At 47.5% G+C, this 25298-nt stretch overlaps 1 protein-coding gene across 4 annotated transcripts in view; it reads right to left on the minus strand.

The window, feature by feature from the left end:
- The window catches only part of b9d1 (B9 protein domain 1), a 46768-nt gene extending 41609 nt beyond the window's left edge, over positions 1-5159 (minus strand). For 2 of the 4 annotated variants that reach the window (XM_086000543.1, XM_086000542.1), the window contains exons 1-2: positions 4973-5154; positions 1347-1415 (exon numbers count right to left, since the gene is read on the minus strand). In XM_086000543.1, the coding sequence (XP_085856669.1) occupies positions 1347-1415; positions 4973-5035 (132 nt within the window). In that variant the 5' untranslated portion in view covers positions 5036-5154. Of the gene's footprint in view, positions 1-1346; positions 1416-4972 lie in introns of all 4 variants that reach the window. The other 2 variants (XM_086000544.1, XM_086000545.1) reach the window with 2 other exon arrangements.
- Between the last annotated feature and the right edge of the window lie 20139 nt (positions 5160-25298).

Here is a 25298-nt window from a genome sequence, read left to right on the forward strand (position 1 = left end):
AATTGCCATTTGCAGAAGAGAGTTCCAAACTTCTACCGCCCTTCATCTGTAGAAGTGTTTCCTAATTTCACTCCTGAAAGGTCTGGCTCTAATTTTTAGACTATGCCCCCTAGTCCTAGACTCCCCAACCAGCAGAAATAATTTATCTCTATCTACCCTATCTGTTCCCCTTAATATCCTGAAAACTACGATCACATCACTCCTTTACCTTCTAAATTCTAGGGATTACAACCCTAATTTATGTAATAAGAACATAACAAATAGGAGCAGGAGTAGGCCATTTGGCCCCTCGAGCCAGCTCTGCCATTCAATTAGATCATGGTTGATCTTCTACCTCAACTCCACTTTCCTGCACTATCCCCATATCCCTTGATTCCCTTAATATCCAAAAATCTATCGATCTCTGTCTTGAATATACTCAACAACTGAGCCTCCACAGCTCTCTGGGATAGAGAATTCCAAAGATTCACCACCCTCTGAGTGAAGCAATTTCTCCTCATCTCAGTCCTAAATGGCCGATCCCTTATTCTGAGACTGTGACCCCCTGGTTCTAGACTCCCCAGCCAGGGGAAACATCCTCCCTGCATCTACCCTGTCAAGCCCTGTAAGAATGTTGTATGTTTCAATGAGATCACCTCTCACTCTTCTAAACTCTAGAGAATATAGGCCTAGTCTACTCAATCTCTCCTCATAGGACAATCCCCCCCATCCCAGGAACCAGTCTGGTGAACCTTCATTGCACTCCCTCTAAGGCAAGTATATCCTTCCTTAGGTAAGGAGACCAAAACTGTACACAATACTCCAGGTGTGGTCTCACCAGGACCCTATATAATTGCAGTAAGACATCTTTACTCTTATACTCAAATCCTCTTGTAATAAAGGCCAGCATTCCATTAGCCTTTTTGATTATTTTCTGTACCTGTTCATGACATTTTAATGATCTTTGTACCTGGACCCCCAAGTCTCTTTGGACCTCCACTGTTTTTAGCTTTTCACCATTTAGAAAGTACCCTGTTCTATCCTTTTTAGGTATTTGCTCACATTAATCATTCAAAAGTGCAGTGGATTGCAATGACAGAAAACTGTACGTTTATGTCACCACTGAAATTACCTTTCATTTGGATTTATGATTTTAATTAGCTACTGTAATGCAAGAAGAATGCTACAACGAATCTCTAATTCCACAATGACTGTATCCGACAGACTAGAATTCAAATGTGTCACATTGGACTAACACAGAAATTAGACAGTCATAGCATCTGAGCTTGCAATCATTTATTTATTTATTATTATGGGAGGAATGTTTGTCATTGTGCTAATCTGAACAAACCAAGTTTAATACTCACTGTTGTTGGAGCCCAGTCATGACCATACACATAGGAGTATTTGCAATACAGCTCATCAAACTCAGGAAACTAGAAAACGAAAATGCATGCAAATTACAATTTAACAAAAAAAGATTAGCATTGCAAAAGTTTCCAAATGTCAATAATGCGTCAAGGTTTGATACTTAACATTGACGCAAGCTTAGTATTCATTAAAATGCAGCACTTTTGAAGTGTAGTCACTGTTGTAATGTAGGGAAACTAGTTGACTTAGACAACTGATAAGTACGGGGTTAAATCCTCATTAAGTGCGCAGTAGTGGCAGGGAGAGCAGCACAATTCACCATAATATGTGTGAATTTCCACCATCCTCCTGTCCACGGCACACATATGCCATTGAGTATACAACTCAAAGTTCAGAGTGAGAAGGAGAGTGAGTGAGAAGGAAAGAGTGAGACAGGGCAGCCAATTTGCTCACAGCAAGGTCGCACAAACAGCAATGAGATAAATGACCAGATAATCTGTTTTTGATGGTGTTGATGACTTGAAATGCAACAGTAAGAAGCTATTCCTAGGACAATAAAAATAATTGCAATGAAGCGATAAACCACTGCTTGCCTGAACCGCTAAGTCTAATTGGACATCCACTGTTTTTAGCTTTTCACCATTTGGGTACGAGCGATCATCGTATCATAAGATTTAGATTAGTAATGGAGAGGAGCAAGGAACAATCTAGAGTGGAACTTCTAAACTGGAACAGGGCTAACTTTAATGGGATGCGAAAGGATCTAGCCAGGGTAAAATGGAACCAAAGACTGACAGGAAAAACTGTAACGGAACAATGGGTGATCTTAAAGGAGATGTTCCAAGAACAGGCTCAGTACATTCCAACAAGAGGGAAAGGTAAGGAAACCAAAGCAAGGGCTCCTTGGATGACGAGGGAGATTTGAGAAGATGATGAAACAAAAAAAGAGGGTGTATGATGAATGTCAGGTGAATCCTTCAAGGGAGAACCAGACCAAATACAGTAAGTTGAGAAGGGAAGTGAAGATGAAAATAAGATTGGCAAAGTGAGAATATGAGAGTAGAACGGCGGTTAACATAAAAGGGAACCCAAAAATCTTCTACCGGCATGTAAACAGTAAGTGGGTAGTAAGAGGCGGGGTGGGGCCTATTAGGGACAAAAAAGGTGATATATGCTTAGAGGTGCAGGGTAAGGCTAGAGAATACTCAATGAGTACTTTGTATCGGTGTTTACTAAGGACAAAATATCGGTAGAAGTGGAAAAGGTAGAGGCAATGGAAGGGGTGAAAATTGATAGACAGGATGTACTAGAAAGACTGGGTATGCTTAGAGTGGATAAGTTGCTTGGTCCAGATGGCTAAGGGAATTGGAGGAGGAGATAGCAGAAGGGCTTGCCATAATTTTCCAATCTTCCCTAGATGCGGGGGAGGTGCCTGAGGATTGGAAAGTGGCAAATGTGACACCATTGTTCAAGAAAGGGTACAAGGACAATCCTAGTAACTACAGGCCAGTTAGTTTAACATCAGTGGTGGGTCAAGTTTTAGAAACAATAATCAAGGAAAAAATTAACGGGCACTTGGGGGGGTTTAAGCTAATTAAGGAGAGCCAACACGGATTTGTAAAAGGCAGGTCATGTTTGACTAATCTAATTGAATTTTTTGATGAAGTAACAGGGAGGATAGATGAAGGGAATGCAATGGATGTTGTCCACATGGATTTTAAGAAGGCGTTTGACAAAGTACCACATAGAAGGCTGGTTAACAAAATTGAGGCTTATGGAATAGGTGGGTCAGTGGCAGCTTGGATAAGGAATTGGCTTAAGGACAGAAAACAGCAAGTTGTAAATGGCTGTTTTTCAAACTCACTCTCTGGGTGAAGAAATTCCTCCCCATCTCTGTCCTAAATGGCTTACCCCTTATCCTTAGACTGTGGCCCCTGGTTCTGGACTCCCCCGCCATCGGGAACATCCTTCCTGCATCTAGTCTGTCTAGTCCTGTTAGAATTTTATAAGTTTCAATGAGATCCCCTCTCATTCTTCTAAACTCCAGGGAGTATAAGCCCAATCGATCCAATCTCTCCTCATACATCATTCCTGCCATCCCAGGTATCAGCCTGGTGAATCTTCGCTGCACTCCCTCCATGGCAAGAACATCCTTCCTCAGATAAGGCGACCAAAACTGCACACAATACAGAAGGTGTGGTCTCACCAAGGCCTTGTACAACTGCAGCAAGACATCCTTGTTCCTGTACTCAAACCCTCTCGCTACGAAGGCCAACATACCATTTGCCTTCTTAACCGCCTGCTGCACCTGCATGCTTAGCTTCAGCGACTGGTGCACAAGGACACCCAGCTCTCGTTGCACTTCCCCTTCTCCCAATCTATTGCCGTTCAGATTATAATCTGCCTTTCTGTTTTTGCCACCAAAGTGGATAACCTCGCATTTATCCACATTATACTGCATCTGCCCAATCACCCAACCTGTCCAAATCGTACTGGAGTTTCTCGGCATCCTCTTCACAGCACGCACGCCCACCCTACCAATCGACTGCAACAGGACCTAGAAAGGCTAGCAGAATGGGCAGACAAGTGGCAGATGGAATTTAATACAGAGAAGTGTGAGGTGGTGCATTCTGGCAGAAGGAACAGGGAGAGGCACTATACACTTAATGGCAGAGTGTGCAGGGACAGAGGGAACCTGGGAGTTAATGTGCATAGGTCCCTGAAGGTGGCAGGATATATTGAGAGAGTGGTTAGCATATGGGATCTTGGGCTTCATAAATAGAGGTATTGAGTACAAAAGTAGAAAAGTTATGCTGAACCTTTATAAAGCGCTGGTTAGGCCACCACTGGAGTATTGCGTCCAGTTCTGGTCACCACACTTTAGGAAGGACGTGAAGGCCCTTGAGAGGGTGCAGAGGAGATTTACCAGAATGATTCCAGGGATGGGGGATCTTCGTTACAAGGACAGGTTGGAGAAGCTGGATTTGTTTTCATTAGAGCAAAGGAGGTTGAGGGGTGATTTGATAGAGGTGTACAAGATTATGACGGGTTTGGATAGGCTAGACGGGGAAAGGCTGTTCCCACTAGTTGATGGTACAAGGTCTGGGGAACATAGATTTAAGGTTTTGGGCAAGAGATACAGGGGGGTGTGCTCAACAGAGAGCCTGCAAGGACTCGATGGGCCGAATGGCCTCCTTCTGTGCCATTATGACTCTGACTCTATGAGATCACATGCACAGTACAACTCCAAATGGCCCAAACTTTTAATTATTCTGCTTCCCCCTCACTCAAGGGGTAAAGTTTAGATCTTGATCTCTGTGCTGCACTTATTATGACAAAACACGTTTACTCTTCACAAAGTAACAATGGTCTTTGAAGTATCTTAATTAATAAAGGACACTCAATGCAATTAGCCACAAAGAATAGCAAGTACTGTGGGTTGGTTGCCTTAGTGATTATCACCACCAGGCCCTGCACCGCATGGCATTCTAGGAGATGTAGTACGTCCAGTTCCGTTTGCCGCCCACTTCCGGCGCGAGTTTCGGGGGAAAGAACTACAACTCCCAGAGGACGGCAGGCGCCAAACACACTGATGTTACTTTCTTTTTAAAGTAATACTTACATCTGCGCTCTCAATCTGCCCATTAACCATCAGAAGGAAAACAGAAGGTTTACCGGCCAGCATGTTTCTGAATCTTGAGTTTTTAATGCGCAGCCCACCAATACGCTGCTGGGCCCCGGCCTCACCGTCTCCAGTTGAACGTCTGCCTCCGCCACTGCGCCTGTGCGACGCGTGATTGACAGCCGTGAGACTCCGGCCACGTCAACAGTGAACGTTCGGCAGCTGCAATCACAGAGCTGGCTACTTTCCCCATTCATTCTTTTTTTCTTAAATTAATATTATGCACTTCATCACTGCTTGATTAAACTTTTTTCAAAAATATTTTGTAAAATCGTGGTGCCATAAAATTAGTGTTCATTATTATTCAAAATTTATGACACTAGTTAAATTGTTCAATGCCAGATGTGAATTAGGTGTAATCACCTTCTTGGTACCCTTGTGCCATGTATTATTCTCCAATCACGCAAGCGATCTCCTAGTTGGGAACAGGAGTAGGCCATTCAGCCCCTCGAGCCTGTTCTGCTATTCAATTAAATCATGTACTCTGTTACAGCCAATGTTGAGCTGCAATCAAACTAATTGACTGATATTTCCCAGGTTCTGATTGATTTTCTGAAATATTGGTACGGTGTGGACCACCCTATGTGGGAACAGTGGCTCACACTTACCAATAATCTGCTCACTGATGCCCAGTTTGGGTTCCGCCAAGACTACTCGGCTCCCAACCTCATTACAGCCTTGGTCCAAACTGTTAAGTCTGTGTGTTATATTGAGAATTACTACACAGACCACAAGAGTAAACTTTAACAGGTCTTTACTAGTTGAAGGTCAGGGCGGAACTGCCCAATAAATCATTACACAGCACTTATATACCGGTGTGGTCACCGCCGGTATTACAGTATACAGCAGCCAAGATAAAGTAGTGCAACCCTTAAAATAGTTCTCTTAAAGGTGGAACGGTTACAAAATAGTTCTCTTAAAGGTGGAACGGTTACATACACTACACAAACATGGACAAAGGAGCTGAATTCCAGAGGTGAGGTGAGAGTGACTGCCCTTGCCATCCAGTCGTGAATGGTGGTGGACCATTAAACAACTAACAGGAGGAGGAGGCTCCAAGAATATCCCTATCCTCAATGAGGGTAGAGCCCAGCATGTGAGTGCAAAAGACAAGGCTGAAGCGTTTGCAACCAACTTCAGCCAGAAGTGCCGAGTGGATGATCCATATCGGCCTACTCCCGAGGTCCCCACCATCACAGAAGCCATTCTTCAGCCAATTCGATTCACTCCACGTGATATCAAGAAACGGCTGAGCGCACTGGATGCAGCAAAGGCTATGGGCCCCGACAACATCCCGGCTATCGTGCTGAAGACTTGTGCTCCAGAACTAGCCGCGCCTCTAGCCAAGCTGTTCCAGTATAGCTACAACACTGGAATCTATCCAACAATGTGGAAAACTGCCCAGGTATGTTCTGTCCACAAAAACAGGACAAATCCAACCCGGCCAATTACCGCCCCATCAGTCTACTCTCAATCATCAGCAACGTGATGGAAGGTGTCATCGACAGTGCTATCAAGCAGCACTTACTCACCAATAACCTGCTCACTGATGCCCAGTTTGGGTTCCGCCAAGACCACTTGGCTCCAGACCTCATTACAGCCTTGGCCCAAACATGGACAAAGTTGCTGAATTCCAGAGGTGAGGTGAGAGGGACTGCCCTTGACATCAAGGCAGCATTTGACCAAGTCTGGCATCAAGGAGCCCTAGTAAAACTAAATGCAATGGGAATCGGGGAAAACGCTCCACTGGCTGGAGTCATACCTAGCACAAAGGAAGATGGTTGTGGTGGTTAAAGGTCAATCATCACAGCCCAGGACATCACTGCAGGAGTTCCTCAGGGCAGTGTCCTAGGCCCAACCATCTTCAGCTGCTTCATCAATGACCTTCCCTCCAACATAAGGTCAGAAATGGGGGTTGTATTATGTTTTTTTTATTCTTTCATGGGATGTGGGCGCCGCTGGCAAGGCCAGCCTTTATTGCCCATCCCTAATTGCCCTTGAGAAGGTGGTGGTGAGCCGCCTTCTTGAACCGCTGCAGTCCGTGTGGTGAAGGTACTCCCACAGTGCTGTTAGGGAGGGAGTTCCAGGATTTTGACCCAGCGACGATGAAGGATCGGCGATATACTTTTAAGTCAGGATGGTGTGTGACTTGGAGGGGAACTTGAAGGTGGTAGTGTTCCCATATGCCTGCTGCCCTTGTTCTTCTAGGTGGAAGAGGTCGTGGGTTTGGGAGGTGCTGCTGAAGAAGCCTTGGCGAGTTGCTTTGGAACATCTTGTAGATGGTACACACTGCAGCCACGATACGCTGGTGCTGGAGGGAGTGAATGTTTAAGGTGGTGGATGGGGTGCCAATCAAGCGGTCTGCTTTGTCCTGGATGGTGTTGGGCTTCTTGAGTGTTATTGGAGCTGCACTCATCCAGGCAAGTGGAGTATTCCATCACACTCCTTACTTGTGCCTTGTAGATGGTGGAAAGACTTTGGGGAGTCAGGAGGTGGGACACTTGCTGCAGAATACCCAGCCTCTGACCTGCTCTTTTAGTCACAGTATTTATGTGGCTGGTCCAGTTAAGTTTCTGGTCAATGGTGACCCCCAGGATGTTGATGGTGGGGTATTCGACGATGGTAATGCCATTGAATATCAAGGGGAGGTGGTTAGACTCTCGCTTGTTGGAGATAGTCATTGCCTGGCACTTCTGTGGTGCGAATGTTACCTGCCACATTTCAGCACAAGCCTGAACGTCGTCCAGGTCTTGTTGCATGCAGGCATGGACTGCTTCATTATCTGTGGAGTTGCGAATGGCGCTGAACACTGTGCAGTCATCAGCGAAGGTCCCCATTTCTGACCTTATGTTGGAGGGAAGGTCATTGATGAAGCAGCTGAAGACGGTTGGGCCTAGGACACTGCCCTGAGGAACTCCTACAGTGATGTCCTGGGGCTGTGATGATTGACCTCCAACTACCAGAACCATCTTCCTTTGTGCTAGGTATGACTCTAGCCAGTGGAGAGCTTTCCACCCGATTCCCATTGACTTCAGTTTTACTAGGGCTCCTTGATGCCAGACTCGGTCAAATGCTGCCTTGATGTCAAGGGCAGTCACTCTCACCTCACCTCTGTAATTCAGCTCTTTTGTCCATGTTTGGACCAAGGCTGTAATGAGATCTGGTGCCGGGTGGACTCGGCGAAACCCAAACTGGGCATCAGTGAGCAGGTTATTGCTGAGTAAGTGTCGCTTGATACCCCTATCGATGACACCTTCCATCACTTTGCTGACGAATGAGAGCAGACTGATGTTAAAAAATCAAGCCTAAAGGCTTTGTGTCTTAATGCGAGGAGTATTCATAATAAGGTGGATGAATTAGCTGCGCAAATAGATGTAAACAGATATGATATAATTGGGATTACAGAGACATGGCTCCAGGATGACCAAGTCTGGGAATTCAACATCCAGTGTTATTTAAAATTCAGGAAGGACAGGAAAAAAGGAAAAGCAGGTGGGGTAGCATTGCTAGTTAAAGAGGAGATTAGCACAATAGTAAGGAAGGATATTAGCTTTGATGATGTGGAATCTGTATGGGCAGAGCTGAGAAATACCAAGGGGCAGAAAACATTAGTGGGAGTTGTATACAGACCTCCAAACAGTAATGCTGAGGTTGGGGATGGCATTAAATGGGAAATTAGAGATGCGTGCAATAAGGGCACAGCAGTTATCATGGGTGACTTTAATCTACATATAGATTGGGCTAACCAAATTAGTAACAATACTGTGGAGGAGGAATTACTAGAGTGTATACGGGATGGTTTCCTGGACCAATATGTTGAGGAACCAACTAGAGATCAGGCCATCTTCGACTGGGTATTATGTAATGAGAAAGGATTCATTAGCAATCTTGTTGTGCAAGGACTCTTGGGGAGGAGCGATCATAATATGATAGAATTCTTCATTAAAATGGAGAGTGAAGTATTTGACTCAGAGACTAGGGTCCTGAATTTAAATAAAGGAAACTACGATGGTATGAGGCACGAGTTGGCTAGGGTGGATTAGGGAATGTTTCTTAAAGGGTTGACGGTGGATAGGCAATGGCAAACATTTAAAGATCGCATGGATAAACTACAGAATTTGTTCATCCCTGTTTGGCATAAAAATAAAACAAAAAAGGTGACTCAACTGTGGCTAACAAGGGAAATTAGGGATAGCATAAGATCTAAGGAGAGGACATATAATGTGGCCAGAAAAAGCAGCAAACCTGAGGATTGGGAGCAGTTTAGGATTCAGCAAAGGAGGACAAAGGGATTAATTAAGAGGGGGAAAATAGAGTATGAGAATAAGCTTGCAGGGAACATAAAAACTGACTGTAAAAGCTTCTATAGATATGTGAAGAGAAAAAGATTGGTGAAGTCAAGCATAGGTCCCTTGCAGTCAGAATCAGGGGAATTTATAATGGGGAACAAAGAAATGGCAGACCAATTAAATATATACTTTGGTTCTGTCTTCACAAAGGAGGACACAAATAACCTCCCAGAGATGTCGGGGAACGTAGGGTCTAATGAGAGGGAGGAATTGAATGAAATCAGTATTTGTAGGGAAATGGTGTTAGGGAAATTGATGGGATTGAAGGCTGATAAATCCCCAGGGCCTGATAATCTACATCCTAGGGTACTTAAGGAAGTGGCCCTAGAAATAGTAGATGCATTGCTGGTCATCTTCCAAAATTCTATAGACTCTGGAACAGTCCCCATGGTTTGGAGGGTGGCTAATGTAACCGCACTATTTTAAAAAGGTGATAGAGAGAAAACGAGGAATTATAGACCGGTAAGCCTGACACCAGTAGTGGGGAAAGTGCTAGAGTCCATTATAAAAGATGTAATAGCAGAGCACTTGGAAAACAGTGACAGGATCGGACAAAGTCAACATGGATTTACAAAAGGTAAATCATGCTTAACTAATCTACTGGAATTGTTTGAGTATGTAACTGGTAGAATAGATAAGGGAGAACCAGTGAATGTGGTGTATTTGGACTTTCAGAAGGCTTTCGATAAGGTCCCGCATAAGAGATTAGCGTGCAAAGTTAAAGCACATGGGATTGGAGGTAGGATACTGTCTTGGATAGAGAACTGGTTGGCAGACAGGAAGCAAAGAGTTGGAAAAAATGGGTCTTTTTCTGAGTGGCAGGCAGTGACTAGTGGGGTACCACAGGGATCGGTTCTAGGACCCTAGCTATTCACAATATATATAAATGATCTAGACGAGGGAACTAAATGTAATATCTCCAAGTTTGCAGATGACACAAAGCTGGGTGGGCGTGTGTGCTGTGAGGAGGATGCCGAGAAACTCCAGTATGATTTAGACAGGTTGGGCGATTGGGCAGATTCAATGCAGATGCAGTATAATGTGGATAAATGCGAGGTTATCCACTTTGGTGGCAAAAACAGGAAGGCAGATTATTATCTGAATGGCAATAGATTGGGAAAAGGGGAAGTGCAACGAGACCTGGGTGTCCTTGTGCACCAGTCGCTGACGGTAAGCATGCAGGTGGTTAAGAAGGCAAATGGTATGTTGACCTTCATAGCGAGAGGATTTGAGCACAGGAGCAAGGATGTCTTGCTGCAGTTGTACAGGGCCTTGGTGAGACCATACCTTGAGTATTGTGTGCAGTTTTGGTCGCCTTATCTGAGGAAGGGTGTTCTTGCCATGGAGAGAGTGCAGCGAAGATTCACCAGACTGATACCTAGGATGGCAGGAATGATGTATGAGGAGAGATTGGGTCGATTAGGCTTATATTCGCTGGAGTTTAGAAGAATGAGAGGGGATCTCATTGAAACTTATAAAATTCTAACAGGACTAGACAGACTAGATGCAGGAAGGCTGTTCCCGATGGCGGGGGAGTCCAGAACCAGGGTTCACAGTCTAAGGATAAGAGATAAGGCATTTAGGACAGAGATGAGGAGGAATTTCTTCACCCAGAGAGTGGTGAACCTGTGGAATTCTCTACCACACAAGGCAGTTGAGGCCAATTCATTAAATATATTCAAGAAGGAGTTAGATATATTTCTTAAGGCTAAAGGGATCAAGGGATATGGGGAGAAAACAGGGACAGAGTACTGAATTTGGATGATCAGCCATGATCTCATTAAATGGCGGAACAGGCTCGAGGGGCCGAATGGCCTACTCCTGCTCCTATCTTCTCTGTTTCTATGATGGTGCGGTAATTGGCCGGATTGGATTTGTCCTGCTTTTTGTGGACAGAACATACCCGGGCAGTTTTCCACATTGTCGGATAGATGTCAGTGTTGTAGCTGTACTGGAACAGCTTGGCTAGAGGCACGGTTAGTTCTGGAGCACAAGTCTTCAGCACGATAGCCGGAATTTTGTCGGGGCCCATTGCCTTTGCTGTATCCAGTGCGCTCAGCCGTTTCTATATCACGTGCAATGAATCGAATTGATTGAAGACTGGCTTCTGTGATGGTGGGGACCTCAGGAGGAGGCCGATATGGATCATCCACTCGGCACTTCTGGCCGAAGATGGTTGCAAATGCTTCAGCCTCGTCTTTTGCACTCACATGCTGGGCTCCACCATCATTGAGGATGGGGATATTCATGGAGCCTCCTCCTCCCGTTAGTTGTTTAATAGTCCACCACCATTCATGACTGGATGTGGCAGGACTGTAGAGCTTTGATCTGATCCGTTGATTGTGGGATCTCTTAGCCCTGTCTATAGCATGCTGCTTCCGCTTTTTATCATTCATGTGGTCCTGTGTTGCAGCTTCCCCAGGTTGGCAGCTCATTTTTAGGTACGCCTGGTGCTGCTCCTGGCATGCTCTTCTACACTCCTTATTGAACCAGGGTTGGTCCCCTGGCTTGAAGGTAAGGGTAAAGTGAGGGATATGCCGGGCCATAAGGTTACAGATTATGGTGGAATACAATTTTGCTGTTGCTGATGGCCCACAGCTTCTCATGGATGCCCAGTTTTGAGCTGCTAGATCTGTTCTGAATCTATTCAATTTAGCATGGTGGTAGTGCCACACAACATGATGGAGGGTGTCCTCAGTTTGAAGACGGGACTTCGCCTCCACAATGACTGTGCTGTGGTCACTGCTACCAATACTATTATGGACAGATGCATCTGCGACAGGTAGATTGGTGAGGACGAGGTCAAGTAGGTTTTTCCCTCATGTTGGTTCTCTCACCACCTGTCACAGGCCCCGACTGGCAGTTATGTCCTTCAGCACTCGGCCAGCTCAGTCACTAGTGGTGCTACCAAGCTACTCTTGGTGATGGACATTGAAGTCCCCCACCCAGAGTACATTCTGTGCCCTAGCTCACCTATTCGCAATCTTCTTTTACACTGTACATTTGGTTGTTTTAATAGTTGATATTGTTAACCTCAACTTAATCTTACACATATCCCGATTCTCTTTCTTTATATCTAGTCAAATATTTCTTTTTAAGGCTAATTTGTGATGGATAGCGTTATCAAGTCACTTGGGTTTCATTTTACCATGAAAAAAATTAACCAAAATTTAAATCATAACACTCTGGAATGCATTCCCTAAACAAAAATTTGATAAAAAGGGAGAAAATAGAATATGAGTAAATTAGCAAGAAATATAAAAACAGATTGTAAGAGTTTCTACAAATATGTAAAAGGAAGAGAGTAGCAAAAACAAGCGTTGGTCCCTTAGAGGCTGAGACAGGAGACATTATATTAGGCACAAGGAAATGGCAGAGATGTTAAACAAATATTTTGTGTCTGTCTTCACAGTAGAAGACACAGAAAGTATACCAAAAATAATGGGGATCCAAGGGGTTAATGAGAGTGAGGAACTTAAAGTAATTAATATCAGTAGAGAAAAAGTACTTGAGAAACTAATGGGTTTAAAAGCTGACACATGCCCTAGACCCGATGGCCTACATCCTAGAGTTCTAAAAGAGGTGGCTGCAGAGATAGTGGATGCATTGGTTGTGATCTTCCAAAATTCCCTCGATTCAGGAATGGCCCCAGTGGATTGGAAGGTAGCAATTGTAACCGCTCTATTCAAGAAAGGAGGGAGAGAGAAAACAGGCCAGTTAGCCCGACATCAGCTGTCGGGAGAAAATGCTGGAAATCATTATTAAGGAAGTGGTAACAGGGTACTTAGAAAATCATAATATGATTAGGCAGAGCCAACATGGTTTTATGAAAGGGAAATTGAGTTTGACAAATTTATTAGAGTTTTTTGAGGATGTAACTAGCAGGGTAGATAAAGGGGAATCAGTAGATGTAGTATATTTGGATTTCCAAAAGGGATTCGATAAGGTGCCACATAAAAGGTTGTTACGTAAGATAAGGGTACGTGGGGTTGGAGGTAATGTATTAACATGGATAGAGGATTGGTTAACGGACAGAAAACAGAGAGTAGGGAGAAACGGGTCATGGCAGGTGGTAACTAGTGGGGTGCTGCAAGGATCAGTGCTTGGGTCTCAGCTATTTACAATCGATATTAATGACCTAGATGAAGGGACCTAGTGTAATGTATCCAAGTTTGCTGACAATACAAAGCTAGGTATAGACAGGTTAAGTGAGTGGGCAATAAAATGGCAGATGGAGTATAATGTGGGGAAATGTGAGGTTATTCACTTTGGTAGGAAGAATAGAAAAACAGGATATTTTTTAAATGGTAAGAAACTATTAAAAATGTTGGTATTCAGAGAGATTTAGGTGTCCGAGTACATGAAACACAGAGAATTAGCATGCAGGTAGAGCAAGCAATTTGGAAGGCAAATGGCATGTTGGCCTTTATTGCTAGAGGGTTGGATACAAGAGTAAGGAAGTCTTGCTACAGTTGTACAGGGCTTTGTTCAGACCAGACCTGGAGTACTGTGCACAGTTCAGGGACTAGAAATTCGGTGCATTTGCGCCTCTCGTTAGCACCCCCGAGGGGCGCTAATGGGGCGCAAACGACTTTTTGCCTGGGCGCAGCGCCACTAACGATTCCCGCTAAATTCAGCAGGAGTTTCATGGCGGCAGTAACCGGAAGCGCCCTGCTCGGACGATGATGATGTCATCACCATGCGCAGCGCCCTGTTTTCGCCCCACCTGCAAAATTGGCCCGCGCCCCCTGAATCTGCGCTGGGCGATAACAGTAACCAATTCGGGGGGTGTGAACGGAGTGGCAGGAGCCTTGCTGGGCGATAACTAAAGAGGAGGTTACGGGCAGGGAAAAAAAATCGTCCGACTTACTTGTCGCGGCCCGTTGCCTCTTTGAGCGCGGGGTCTGTGCCATGATCTGGCAGCCTGGCACTCCTCTTGTGTGCCGGGCTGCTGGCACGGCACCCCGCTCCCCAGTGGTCCAGGTAGGGCCCTGCAGAGTTGTGGGCTTGGGCCCTCCCCTTTAATGAGGGGCAGAGCCCTTCCATGCGGTAGCGCCACATGGCCCCATGCGTAGTGCTGCAGAACGCACCGCCCTGATATTCAGGGTTAGCGCGCTAAGAAGGAAGTGGAGCGCTTGAATTAGCTAAAACTGAATTTAGCAATCGCCAGTGCTATTTTTCGCCAGGCGCTAACTTTAGTGCCCTGGCGATGTTAGCGCCCCAAATGGTCGATACCAAATTTTTGCCCCTTGGTCTCCTTATCCAAGGAAGGATATACTTGCCTTAGAGGCGGTGCAACAAAGGTTCACTAGATTGATTCCTGGGATGAGAGGGTTGTCCTACGAGGAGAGATTGAGTAGATTGGGCCTATACTCTCTGGAGTTTAGGAGAATGAGAGGTGATCTCATTGAAACATATAAGATTCTGAGGGGGATTGACAAGGTAGATTTTGAGAGATTCGTTTCCACTGGCTGGTGTATCTAGAACTAGGGGACATAGTCTCAGGATAAGGGGCCGGCCTTTTAAGACTGAGATGAGGAGGAATTTCTTCACTCAGAGGATTGTGAATCTTTGGAATTCTCTGCCCCAGAGGGCTGTGGATGCTCAGTCGTTGAGTATATTCAAGGCTGAGATCGATAGATTTTTGGGCTCTAGAGCAATCAAGGGATCTGGGGATAGTGCAGGAAAGTGGAGTTGAGGTAGAAGATCGGCCATGATCTTATTGAATGGCGGGGCAGGCTCAAGGAGCGTATGGCCTACTCCTGCTCCTAATTCTTATGTTCTTACGTAACAATTTGCATCCACAATTGCATCACCTCCCTGAAGACTGCCACCAGTCATAGAGACACAGTAGCATGAGTTTTTATCTGTTAAAAATGTAAAGCATTAAACTTTTCTACGATTGCCATGATTGAAGTACTGAAGCAAACTTCAGTTTTCTATTTTAATTTACCTCGTATCTCTGGAGGAGCTGCAGTCAGCCACTGCGAGCTCTGAGTTCTGTTGTTAATGCCAGATAGTAAAATAAGCTCCTCCAGTGTAATGAGTTCAAAGCAGCTCAGACAATCAGTAATATTTATCACAGCCAAAGCTTTGAAGGCCGGGCTGTGGGTCATATACACAGTCGTACAGCTAATTATTTCAAAATAAATCACTTGTGTCAAAAACAGCCTCCTACCACAGAAAACAACTTCAACATGAATATTTGGAGTTATTTTTAAAAAGTGTTTAATTTTTTTTTGCCTCATCTTTCATTACAACATCCCTGGATTAAAGGATGGGCAGGCGACCTGTTCCCAAGTATTTGCCAGTGGCGCTCTGTAACCTGTACTAGGAGCTTTGTCGGATTGCTCCATGGTAACCTCGTCGATTCCCTCGGCCTGGCACCGCTTCACAATAGCACAGCGTAGCTTACTAATTCACCTTGTTGGGAATCGCTCGCAGAAACGAGCATTCTACCATTGCAGTACTGGATTTGAAGTTCCAAATCAAAATGCCAACCTGTCATCCAGCTGTGTATTCTCTGGCATGTTGTAAATTTGATCAGATGTGGCTTTTGTCATGTCAATATAAAAGAAAGACAGAAAGACAGACAGTCAGGCAGAACGAAAGAGCATTTATATAGCGTCTTTAAAGGCCTCAGGACATCCCAAAGCTTTACAGCCAATTAAGTCCTTTCGAGGTGTAGTCACTACTATAATATAGGACATCTATTGTTAAATGCTTTGAATCCTGGTACATTACAGTGGAGGACATTTTCAGAGGTTCAATCACTAATTTTCAATTGAAGTTAACTAATTGCAATGCCAGAACACAAAGACAATTTGTTTGAAAATATGTTGTCTGTTCTTGATAAATACAGCCAGTTTTCAGTAGTGTTAAAGCAACATGATTCATAGGAGTCGAACTCAAAACTCAAGTGGTCTGTGTAATATTGATGAATTGATAAGCTTCTGACAAAGTGGCTTCTCAATTTGAAGACTGTCAAAACCCAAGGTTCTTACTGTTCCTAAAATCAGGCACACAATAAGAATGAAACAAAAACAGAAAATGTTGGAAACACTCAGCAGATCAGGCAGCACCTGTGGAGAGAACAGACAAATTCTCCTGTCAGGTATAGGCCCTCCATCAGAACTTAAATAACAGAAGGTCACAGAAGGCCGGTGATTAATTCGCCCTCAAATCATCGAAAATAGTTTTCTAAATCTTCAGTTAGTAACAGCTTCATCTGCATCAAGCGATGCTTTGCTAAAACTATTCATAGAATGATAGAATCATGCAGCACAGAAGTAGTCCATTCGGTCCATCGTGACTATATCGGCTCTTTGGTAGAGCGATTCAATTAGTCCCACTCCCCTGCTCTTTCCCCATAGCTATGCAATTTTTTTTCCTTCAAGTATTTATCCAATTCTCTTTTGAAAGTTACTATGGAATCTGCTTCCACCATCCTTTCAGGCAGTGCATTCCAGATCATAACAACTTGCTACATAAAACAAATTCTCCTCATCTCCCCTCTGGCTCTTTTGCCAATTATTTTAAATCTGTGTCCTCTGGTTACCAATCCTCCTACCAGTGGAAACAGTTTCTTCCTATTTAACCCCTTATTCAAGATGTTGAAAACATTTATTAAGAGACCAGAAACCCACAAAAAATAAAAAGTTAAAAATGGATCGTTCTTTGAGTGGTCTCCAGTGTTCCCTTTAAGGACCCCAGGTGGTTAGGCTGCTGAACACAAATGGGTGGACTGTTGGTGGCGCATATTTTGCCCATTTGTACCTTAAAATTGCAATTGGGCTTCTATGTACATCACAGGACCCTGATTTGTATATTAAAAATGGCCCGCTGCTTGAAACAGGCAGGCTCTCCGGCCACCCTACTCAGGAACCTACCCAAGATGAGAGTGGCCGGAGTTTACCAGGGCGGCAAGTGACCGGGCGCTATTTGCAGGCCACTCCCGTCTGTTTACGCCAGGATGCAGCAGCTTAGATCGGCCCCAGTTAGTCTGCAAAGAGCAAATTAATCCCCTTAAACGCCAAATCTGTAAACTAAGATGGAGTGTCAGTACACCTGTGAAACCACTAGATGTCAGCAAGTCACTCTACTCACAACAGCAGTATTGTGATATGCAGAAGAAAATCAGCAGACTCCACTGCCCCTATTTATAAGGGTGCACCAGGAAATGACTTGCTTCCTATCACGACGGTTGTTTTTTAATTGAGTTGGCTAATTAGGAACTTTTTATCATGTGATGACAGTGACTTGATGACTAGCTCATTATTTGACAGAGTTCTGATAACAGAGGCTGAGGCAACCTTACTGAAAACTAGAAAAGGAACAATTCAACATGGAACTGATGACTAAAATGATGTAGTAATTTACATGCAGCCAACTAATTATTTCCATGCCAAAATGTCCAGCTATAGTAAACACATTGAGATCCGCATGTACAGTTTGGATGTTGAGCTTATTGCAGTATAGATTTTTCATTTTAATTAAATGAAACATAATGGCTGGAATTTTCTGTACCTGGGTGGGTCGTGTGCGAGCGGTCGCCGTGGCGGGTCGCGACCCCTGTTCCTCATTCAATCCCACTCCTGAGATCAACTTCCCGTTAATTGGGCCTATTAAGGCAGCCCTGCGCGTTAGCCGGCCCTATTAAATGGTGCGGGTCTGATGACATCATCGATGACACGCTTTCAGCCAGGATATTTAAAGGAGCCATGGCCACATTGCATTTGAAGGTTCATCTAGGAGTGTGCAGGCACTGCACTGGAGGCTTTGATTGCTCCAAGCAGTTGGCGAGATGACTGCACACAGGCAGAGGGCTGCACCCAGGTTCTCTGATGCTTCTGGAGGGAGTCAGAGCACGCAGGGAGGTCCTCTTCCCTTCTGATGGGCGGAAGAGACCGCCCCAGCAGACCAAAGGAGCCTGGCTCCAAATAGCAGAGGAGGTCAACAGCAGGGACGTGTTCAGGAGGGCCTGGGTGCAGTGCCAAAAACGTTTCAATGATTTCATTAGATCAGGAAAGGTGAGTACAAAGCCACACTCAACCTCATCCTGCTGTCCCTCTCATCACATCCCCATCACGCTGCCTTCCCAACGCTATACCTGCACATCCTTACTCACACCAACATACCTTGCACCTCCACCCATCCCGCTCTCTCTATCTACATTATCACATCCCCATCTTACGATCCACCCTTCACACTCCCCCTCATCCTAGTGCAATCAGACCGACTAACAACACACAAAGAGGCCACTTGGCATTGCCACCCCATTCCATCATAGTCACCCTCTAAAGATGTAACCCATCCATTCCTTACATTCATTCCATCACTCTCACTCAACCTTCTCTTCTTTCTCTCCTTGCAGGAAAAGAGAGCCCACAATAAGAGGGAGAGGGAGTGAAACGGAGGTGGCCCTCCATCATTGGCCACCTTAACAGCAGCAGAGGAGGCTGCCTTGGAACTTTCTGGTGTCGCCGAGCAGCTGGATGTGGGAGACGGAAAGAGTGGGATATCTCAGCAACCTGGTGACAGAATTACACCTCATACAGCCACATGGCATACAGCAGTCACTCATATGGAGACTGATATCAGCAGCCATAGAGTCATAACCAGTGAATGTTCATCATGCACATAATGGTATCTGTACCCATTCTTGAGATGACATATCTAGCTCATCTCTTTACTCTCCCACAGGTCCATCAAGAGCCCCCCCCCCCGCCCCACTGTCCAGGAGGAAGAGGAAGACAACTCCTTAGAGGAGCCTTCAGCATCTGAGGGCGCAGTGTCACCAGACATAAGCGCACCCAGCACCAGCACAGATACACACACGCGAGATAGAGTAGTGTTATCACCTGGTGTCTCACAAGTCACAAGAACAGATGGTGGAGACAGGGACAGCAGTGGAGGCTCCTCACCGGAGGGCGCAGGATGCTCCCAGCTCTGCTCAGCTGCATGCAGACGCTGAGCCTCGGGGACCATCCAGAAAGAGGGTGATCCTGGAGGGGCAGCAAGAAATGCAGGAGGCTCTGGCAGGTTTTTGCGAGCGCGATGTCTGCAAATGTCCAGAGAATGGAGGAGTCCATCGGCAACATGTGCACCACCATGTCGCAGGTGATGGTGACTGCAGACTCTTCCATGGATAGGATGGCCACCTGCATGAAGCAGCTAATGCACCACTCACAGGAGCACATGCTATCTATGGAGAATAAATGGCAGAGGCTCATAGACCTCCTCTCTAGAAGGGAAATCAATGTAGACATGGGTCCTCATGGCCCCACTGCTGTGCAGCAATGTGCTCGCCAGCTCCTTGCTAGCAGGGAAGTGCGGGTGGCCCATGAGAGGGATGTTGGTGAGAGGGGACATGGTAGTGGGGGCTCCTCTCAAAGTGCTTACACTTCTCCCCCATTGCCCACCAACCCCCCCCACCCATCCCCAGTCAGAGCCCCAGATGGCTCCTTGGATCGCAATTGCCAAGTCTGCCCCTGCACAGTCGCTGGAGGAGCAGACTTTGGCGGGGCCATCACAGGCTCCAAAACCCAGAGGATGTCCACCAAAAGTGCCTATGAGGTCGCAGTAGGGAAGCTGAAGCTACAGGAGTAGCACCTCATAAAAGCACGCGTAAGAGAAAGATGAAACACAAGTAGATGCACAAGGGTAGCCACTTGGGTGTTTTATTACATATTTCTGTAAAGTTTCCTTTACTGTGATGTCACAGATAAAAGTCTTTATTTTTCACCACTTTCCAGTTTAGGACAAATTTGTGTGCACCTTTGGAAGTGGCTTAGTGAGTTGGAGTGAATGGCATAACATTACCTCCAGCAATGGGGGTCAGTGTGAAAGGAATGGCTTGGTCATTGTAGGGATCCTTTATGGTGTTGCTGTGGGGTGGTGCCTACCAAACGCAGCAGGATGGGTGTAATGCCTGAAGTTAGGTAAATCTGGCCATGATGAGCCCATCCCTGGCCTCCCGGGCAGCAATGTACTTGGGTGCTGGTAGAATCGGGAACGCAGGTTCCTCCTGCTCCTCCTCCTCCTCTGAAGAGGCTGTGCACTCAGAGCCTTGCTCCTCATACAGCGCTAATCCTCGCTGCTGTGTTGTGTTGTGCAGGGCGCAGCAGACCAGGAAGATTCTGGAGACCCTGGCTGGTGCGTACTGAAGGGCTCCTCAAGATCTGTCAAGGCTTCTGAAGCGCATTTTCAGCATGCCTATTGTCTGCTCTATGACACATCTGGTGGAAATGTGGCTATCATTATTTCTCTCCTCGGCCTCAGTACTTGGCCTCCTCAAGGCTGTCGTGAGCCATGTCTCTAAGCAGCCAGCGGGAAGGTATGTCTGGAAGTGCGACGAGCTGAGGAAGGGTGGACTGGCGCAGGACAAAAGAGTCATGGAAGCTGCCAGGGAACTTGGTGCACACATGCATGATGATCTTCCTATGGTTGCAGACGAGCTGCACATTGAGGGAGTGGAAGCCTGATGCGCTATTAATTACTCAATAGACTGAGGTTAAGCGAGTAACTAACAGGCTTTTATTAACAAGAGAATGAAGGTGTGCCTCGAGTGGTCGACCAGTCCAGAATACAGAGGGACTGTGGAGCAGTCACCTTTATACCTGGACTCGTGGGAGGAGTCAGCCGAGGCATGTACAGACATGTATACAGTGGAATACAAACACCCACACAGGCAGGTATAACAGTGGTTTACCACATTCACCTCTTGTTTAAAAATGAGTCCGGCGGGGTGAAGTGTATTAAAAGTTTGTGTATTGGAGTCTCTCCGGAGGTCTTGTCTGCCGCTGTGATCGACGTGGCGACGGCAGGGGTAGTGAAGATTCCGGCGTCGAGTCCCGCGTAGGCTGGGGCACTGGTGTGTAGTCCTCGTGGGTGTCGAGCAGGTCGCGGGGCCCAGGCGTGCCGTCTGCTGGGGTTGGATATTGGATCGTGGGGGGGGGTGGTAGTGGGTAGCGGGTTACTGGGGCCCCCGAGGGTGCGAGGTCTTGTATGGAGACTGTGTCCTCCCGCCCGTCCGGGTACGCAATGTAAGCATACTGGGGGTTGGCGTGGAGGAGGTCGACCCTCTCGACCAGGGGGTCCGTTTTATGGGTCCTCGCGTGTCTTCTCAGTAGGACCGGCCCTGGGGACGTCAGCCATGGTGGTAGCGATGTCCCCGATGTGGACTTCCTTGGGAAGACAAACATTTTCTCATGAGGGGTGGTGTTAGTGGCAGTGCAGAGCAGTGACCGAATAGAGTGGAGCGCATCCTGCCAGCGGGAGGTCGGAAGGCCCCTAGACTTTAAGGCTAGCAGGGCGGCCTTCCAAACTGTCGCATTCTCTCTTTCCACCTGTCCGTTCCCCCGGGGGTTGTAACTGGTGGTCCTGCTTGTGGCTATACCCCTAGCGAGCAGGTACTGGCGGAGTTCGTCGCTCATAAACGATGAGCCCCGGTCGCTATGGATATAGCTGGGGAAACCGAACAGGGTGAAGAGGTCGTTCAGACATTTAATGACCGTGGCACTGGTCATGTCCTGGCAGGGGATGGCGAACAGGAAACGGGAGTACTCATCAATAATGTTGAGGAAGTACACATTGCGGTCGGAGGAGGGGAGAGGCCCTTTAAAATCAACGCTCAGGCGCTCGAAGGGGCGAGTGGCTTTTATCAGGTGAGCCCTGTCTGGTCTATAAAAGTGCGGTTTGCACTCAGCGCAGATTGGCAGTTCCTGGTCATGGTCCTGACCTCCTCAATGGAGTAAGGCAGGTTGCGGGCCTTGATGAAGTGAAAGAACCTGGTGACCCCCGGGTGGCAGAGGTCATTGTGGAGGGCCCGCAGTCTATCGATCTGCGCGCTGGCGCAGGTGCCACGCGATAGAGCATCCGGGGGTTCATTGAGCTTCCCGGGCCGGTACAAGATCTCGTAATTGTAGGTGGAAAGTTCGATTCTCCACCTCAAGATCTTGTCGTTTTTGATTTTGCCCCTCTGCTTGTTGTTAAGTGAGCAGGGTAAATCGTTTTCCGGCCAGGTAGTGCCTCCAATGACGCACAGCCTCCACAATAGCCTGGGCCTCCTTCTCAACAGCGGAGTGTCTGGTCTCCGGGCCCTGGAGGGTTCGTGAAAAGAAGGCCACGGGTCTCCCCGCCTGATTAAGGGTAGCGGCCAGGGCAAAGTCGGACGCGTCGCTTTCCACCTGGAAGGGGTTGGATTCGTCCACTGCATGCATGGTGGCTTTGGCAATGTCTTCCTTGATACGGTGGAAGGCTAAGCTGGCCTCTGCCATCAAGGGAAAAGAGGTGGACTTGATCAGCGGACGGGCCTTGTCCGCATAGTAGGGGACCCACTGGGCGTAATAGGAGAAAAACCCTAGGCACCTCTTCAGGGCCTTGACGCAGTGGGGCAGTGGGAGTTCCATAAGGGGATGCATCCGGTCGGGGTCGGGACCGATGACTCCGTGTTCCACAACACAGCCAAGGATGGCGAGGCGGGTTGTGCGGAATATGCACTTCTCCTTGTTATACGTCAGGTTCAGGAGTTGGGCGGTGCAGAGGAATTTTTCGAGGTTTGCGTCATGGTCCTGCAAGTCATGGCCACAGATGGTCACATTGTCCAGATATGGGAAAGTGGCCTGCAACGCATTTTGATCGACCATCCGGTCCATCTCCCTTTGGAAGACGGAGACCCCGTTGGTGACGCCAAAGGGAACCCTAAGGAAGTGATAGAGGCGGCCGTTTGCCTCAAAGGCAGTATACTGGCGGTCCTCAGGGCGGATAGGGAGCTGGTGGTACGCTGATTTCAGGTCAATGGTCGAGAAGACGCGGTATTGCGCGATCTGGTTGACCATATCAGCTATGCGGGGGAGTGGGTAAGCGTCCAGCAGGGTGTAGCGATTTATTGTCTGGCTGTAGTCGATGACCAGGCGCTGCGTCTCGCCGGTCTTAACGACCACAACCTGGGCTCGCCAGGGGCTGGTGCTGCCCTCAATAATCCCCTCCTTCAGGAGCCGCTCCACTTCGGTTTTAATGAAAACCCTGTCCCCGGCACTGTATCGCCTGCTCTTTGTGGCGATGGGCTTACAGTCGGGGGTGAGGTTAGCGAACAGTGGGGGGGGGGGTGACTCTGAGTGTGGAGAGGTTGCACCTGGTGCGCGGCGGGCAATTTGGAAGCTGCTGGCTGCGGACTGTGAGTGGGGGGAGGGGTCCACCGTACGCCATCGTAACACTTTTAAGGTGGCACTGAAAATCTAACCCCAGTAGAACGGCAGCGCAGAGGTGGGGCAGGACCAGAAGTTTAAAATGATCGTACACAGTCCCGTCTACTAAGAGTGTCACCACGCAGTAGCCGCCAATGTCCGCCGACTGGGACTCGGAGGCCATAGAAATCCGTTGGTGCGCAGGCAGGACTGGGAGAGAGCAACGCCGCACCGTGTCGGGGTGGATGAAGCTCTCCGTGCTCCCAGAGTCAAAAAGGCAGGTTGTTTCGTGACCATTTACCTTAATGTCCATTGTGGACCGGGCCAGTTGGTGCGGTCTCGCTTGGTCCAGCGTAACGGAGGCCAGCGTAGGGGTCGGTGTGTCGCTGCGGGTATCAGATGAGGCGGTGTTGGGGGCCTGCTGCGTCCCGGCTGGCGTCCAAGATGGCGGCGTCCATGATCCCCATGTGGCTGGAGGCGTCCAAAATGGCTGCTGTTCCGGTGGTTCGCACATGGCTGGGGAGGCCCAAGATGGCGGCCCGCACGGCCCACACGCGGTGCTGCTGGGGTTCGGGGTGGCTTTGGCCCTGCAGACGCTGGCGTAGTGTCCCTTCTTCCCGCAGCCCGAGCAGATCGCATTTTTCGCCGGGCAGCGCGCTCTGGGGTGTTTGGCCTGGCCACAGAAGTAGCATTTCTGGCCTTGGGACACTGCTGCGGTAGTTGGGCCGTTGCTGGGATGTGGCTGGGGTGGCACGGCGCTATGAGACGGTCCTACCGTGTCCCAGGCTGTCGTTCCCCGCGGCGTCCACGGTGCAGAGGAGTAGGCATCCATGCCCCGGTAGGCTGCGTCCAATGATAGTGCGAGTTCAGAGGCCTTGTTGAGGTCGAAGTCACTCTGCTCCAACAGTCGCTGTCGGGTGTAATTGGACCTGTGGCCCACTACAAAAGCGTCCCGGATAAGTTCCTCTGTGTACACGGCGGCCTTTACATCCTTACAACCACAGGCCTGGCCAAGCACAGACAGTGCCTGAAGGTATTCCTCGGTCGATTCCCCAGGTTGTTGTTTACGACTCCCCAGGAGGTGCCTGGCGTACACCTCGTTCACTGGGCGCGTGTACTGGTCCTTGAGGAGCTTGAGAGCAGCCGTGTACGAGGTCGCGTCCTGGATGACCGAGTACACTCGGTGGTTCACTTTGGAGGTCAGGACATCCAGTTTGTCCTCATCCGATTTGACCGTTGCAGCGGAGGCGATCAGGAATCTTTCAAAGCACCTAAGCCAGTGAGCAAACTTGGTGGATGCGTCCGCCTCCCGATGGTCTAAGTCCAGGCATGCTGGTGTGAGGATCTTCTCCATTATAAAAAATCTTGTTAATAAAATTGATGCGCTATTAATTACTCAAAAGACTGAGGTTAAGCGAGTAACTAACAGGCTTTTATTAACAAGAGAATGAAGGTGTGCCTCGAGTAGTCGACCAGTCCAGAATACAGAGGGACTGTGGAGCAGTCACCTTTATACCTGGACTCGTGGGAGGAGTCAGCCGAGGCATGTACAGACATGTACACAGTGGAATACAAACACCCACACAGGCAGGTATAACAGTGGTTTACCACAAAGCCCTTGCGGTTGACAAAGACTCCTGGGTGATGATGGGGTGCCCTGATGGTCACATGTGTGCAGTCAATGACGCCCTGCACACATGGGAAGCCAACCAGAGTGGCAAAGCCCAGCGC

The sequence above is a fragment of the Somniosus microcephalus genome, chromosome 11 (genome assembly GCF_052327205.1).
Source record: "Somniosus microcephalus isolate GS21.2 chromosome 11, FLI_Smic_1.0, whole genome shotgun sequence".
NCBI classification, from domain to species: domain Eukaryota; kingdom Metazoa; phylum Chordata; class Chondrichthyes; order Squaliformes; family Somniosidae; genus Somniosus; species Somniosus microcephalus.